The sequence below is a fragment of the Aegilops tauschii genome, chromosome 4 (genome assembly GCF_002575655.3).
Source record: "Aegilops tauschii subsp. strangulata cultivar AL8/78 chromosome 4, Aet v6.0, whole genome shotgun sequence".
Lineage (NCBI taxonomy): Eukaryota > Viridiplantae > Streptophyta > Magnoliopsida > Poales > Poaceae > Aegilops > Aegilops tauschii.
The window spans coordinates 386,666,501-386,670,012 of record NC_053038.3 but is presented as its reverse complement, the minus strand read 5'-3'; the positions used below and the strand labels follow the sequence as shown (position 1 = coordinate 386,670,012).

Genomic DNA, 3,512 nt, shown 5'->3' with positions numbered 1-3,512 from the left:
GTGATTGATTCTACATTACTAAATAACTTGCGCCAGTATGGAAAGTTTTGATCTGTTCAGATTTCTTTCGTTGTTGAGAGGGTGACGTGAAAATAAACCGATGAAGTGGGGGAGGGGACGGAAAAAATCTACGAAAAAAAAACAGCGAAGGTGGGGGAGGTATCAAAAAAACCATGGGAGGTGGGACGAAAAAAAACCTGAAAGGGAGACTACCAACTGCTCCATTAAAAATAGAGATGCATGGATGATGCATATCCTGCATGCTCGGATTCAAACTCACGGTAGTTATCTGCTTTTTTTTCCAAAAGGGATAAATAACTGCTTGTTGTTAGTCCTTAATTAACGCAAGACATGCCATATACTTGCACAATTACAATTACATTGCGCGCCGTGGTAAATAGCATTGAGTATCCAATGCGCGCATACAGCTCTGGCATCGATCACTCGGAGCTTGGAGGCCCAGGAGGGAAACCAGCTGAGCCACCATGGCCCCCCGTGTACCCTTGCCCTTCCTCGCCGAAGCTCCCGGCACCCTGGTCCACGTCCGCCCCGCCTTGCTGCCACGCCGGTTCCCACGCCGGAACATGCCAGGCCGGCATCATCGGTGCCGCCGGCTGCCCCATCGGCGGATAGTAGTACGGCAGCCCAGCGGCGGGGCCCCCACCGGCCGCACCAACCCCTCCGGCGGCAAACCCGAGGGCTGCGCTGCCGGGCTCCTCCTTGGCCTCCTCGCGCGGCACAATGTCGACGAGGAAGTCGAAGACGTCGGTGCGCGCGATGGCAGCGGCGACGTCGTTGCGCTGCAGCGTCCGGCGCTTGTTCTCCTCGGCGTGCAGCCAGGAGCGGATGGTGAGCTCGAGGATGAAGAGCTCGCAGGCCTTGGCGAAGAGCACGGGCGCCTCCGCGGAGATCATGCGCACGTCTTCGTCAGCCTTCATGATCTTCTTGATCCGCGCCAGCGGCAGCTGGTGGTTCTTGAAGTCGGACGCCGATGCGCGCTCCGCCTCCTGCCGCTGGTACGCCCAGAACGCCTGCAGCTGGGCCTGCTGCTGCTGGAGCAGGTGGTGGTGTGGCACCGGCGGCGGCCCAGGCACGCCAGGCACCGGGGCTCCTCCGGCCGCGCCCGTTGCCGGCGGCTGGGTGGTGTAGGGCAGCTGGTGGTTCTCCATTGCGATCTAGCTTGCGATCTGCAAGCTAGGGCGATGTATAGCTGCATGGAGAAAATCAAGATGGTTCTTTACGTGTTAGAATTTAGAAATGAATGATCTGTGCACCACACCGGAAGTAACAATGGCTACCTAGTTCAAAATATAGTACTTGCAAAGCGTAGATGATGCGACGCTTGCAAGGAGATCGATCAAGATGTCAAAGAATGGCGAGAACCATCAGATCGAGGGTATATACATTAGAGAAACAAGATGTTAGCCATTCGGAGGAGGATGAGGTGATCAGGTGGATAATCTTCATTATAAAGTTTGGTACTATCTAGGATGTGGCGGATCAAGAGAGATGAGGAATCGAGACTAGCCATATATAGGCGGCGAAGTGCAAACAAGGGGGCCTACTTATCTCTTGCTTATCGTGCACATGCATATTTCTGCATGTGAACAATCTCTCACAAAATGGAGTAGTTCAAATTAAAATAGGTCACACACTCATCACAGGTGGTGTGTTCAGCATGATCGGCGACGTTAAGATCTTACTATCAGAGTAATAAACCTGCATGCAGGTAAAACATGAAGGCTGGAGAAGTGATGGATCAAAACAAAGAGCAGAACTACAACGATCGATCATCGATCATCGATGGTCTACTAGCCAAAAGCCAAAACGATAACGAGGAGAAGAGAATCTGCTTCGGTTTCATCCAGGGAAGAAGAGAAAGAAGCAGTACAAATTACAGTCGCAGGCGACACTAAGCTCTGCATGTCTGCATGCATAAGACGGCAAAGATGGAGAACGACTTGAAACTTAAGCTGGCACAAAGCGAACCATCATAAAACACCAGACCTGGGCTTTGCAGATCAGACGAACCCCCTGAGTGAGCTTGAGTTCTTTCTGCTTCAGATTTCAAGGGGAGGGAAGGCGAGCAAGAACGGCTCCTGCTGCCCGACGCAAGCGCGTCAGATGCTTCAGCACACACGGTAATCAGAAGCAGCAGGACACGCCCTCGCGGCCATTGCCAAGCTAGAGAGAGGGCTGGATAAAAATGGCCAGCTCTCAGTCCAACGAAGCTGAAAAAGATCACGCAGTAGACGGAGAAGACCCTGCGATCCGGGATATCTGAAGCTCGCGCGTCATTTTCGGCTGCTTGGAAGCTAGCTAGCTGAAAGGAATTATCCGGTGCTCTTATGCAGTTTACGGTGAAACACCGCCCTGTGAAGTCAGTATGTCAGTCTGAATTCTTCTTTCTGTTACGGAACGTCAGTCTGTATTCTGAATATTATGCTGCAAAAATATAAGCTTCTTTTTTTTGCGGGGTGCAAAAATAGAAGCTAGTTCTATGGTATAGCTAAATTACAGCACCTAGATATGGTGTTCACAGAATGATGGCAAAAAATAGGATCCGTGTCCTGTGAATTTTCTTTGAGTTGTGTACGTTCCTGATCATAGCTGGTCAAAGAGATTTTTCTGACAATATATTTCACATGCACTCTGCTGTGAAAACTTAGAAGGTAAGTATATCTTGTTGTGATTTATTTTCGGCGTGTTACGTGAGGATAAGAAAAGATGGAGAGGATATCCGGGAGTGCGGGCATTCGTGGCCAGGCTTGGTCTTTTCGGATTTCGGCATTATCCATTCTGGAAGTTTGGTAGCCTCTCAAAACTGTTCGCTCGGATTGGGGGCAGATCGGCTGGGTCGCCGATCCCATCTGCTCAATTTTTTTTTTTGAGGTCAGAGTAGTACAGACTACTCAGGACGAGCACAAGATTCTGCCAACATCAGGGATCGAAGACTCGGTGGAACATCTGCAATCACCAGTTGGTCCCCCGTACTCCTGGGTAGAGCCGCCAAGCCGTGCGCAAGCTCGTTACACTTCCGATTCACATACTGGACTCTGCACGCGGCGAAGTTCTTCATCGCAAATTTGATGTCCATGATGAGTCCATATCGGTCCGACCGGGGAGGGAGTTTTGAGTTTAACTCATCAATGACGTATTGATTATCCATCTCCAGTACCACCTCCCCATTATAGTATTTGCTCATTGACGTGAGCCCAACCAGGGCAGCTCTGGCCTCAGCCTCACTAACACTGCTACACTCCGGCAGCTTTTTGCAGACAGAAAGAAAGACCAGTCCTCTGTAGTCCCTGGCAATTGCGCCGGCTGCGCTCTCCCCGGTGGTAGTATTGAAAGTAGCGTCGGTATTTATTTTGGCCGTTCCCCGGTTGGGCGCCGACCACTTATCTGCTTTGGGAATTGGGCCAGCGGTTCGAGTTCCCCTCTCCACTCCTGCCTTCAGGAGGTCGCCCTGGTTGTCATTGGTCCCGATAGTAGACCTCAAGTCCTCCTCG

At 51.3% G+C, this 3,512-nt stretch overlaps 1 protein-coding gene across 1 annotated transcript; it reads right to left on the bottom strand.

Moving 5' to 3' along the window:
* Nucleotides 1-391: 391 nt before the first annotated feature.
* LOC109740353 (nuclear transcription factor Y subunit C-2) lies at nt 392-2,475 on the bottom strand. The gene is made up of 2 exons (XM_020299401.4): nt 2,008-2,475; nt 392-1,210 (listed from the first exon to the last, which is right to left on the bottom strand). The coding sequence occupies exon 2, from the start codon at nt 1,167-1,169 to the stop codon at nt 441-443; it is 729 nt and encodes a 242-aa protein (XP_020154990.1). The 5' UTR covers nt 1,170-1,210; nt 2,008-2,475; the 3' UTR covers nt 392-440.
* Between the last annotated feature and the right edge of the window lie 1,037 nt (nt 2,476-3,512).

Coding starts and splice junctions, on each gene's coding strand:
- LOC109740353 (XM_020299401.4), bottom strand. CDS start 1,169: ATGGAGAACCACCAGCTGCCCTACACCACCCAGCCGCCGGCAACGGGC.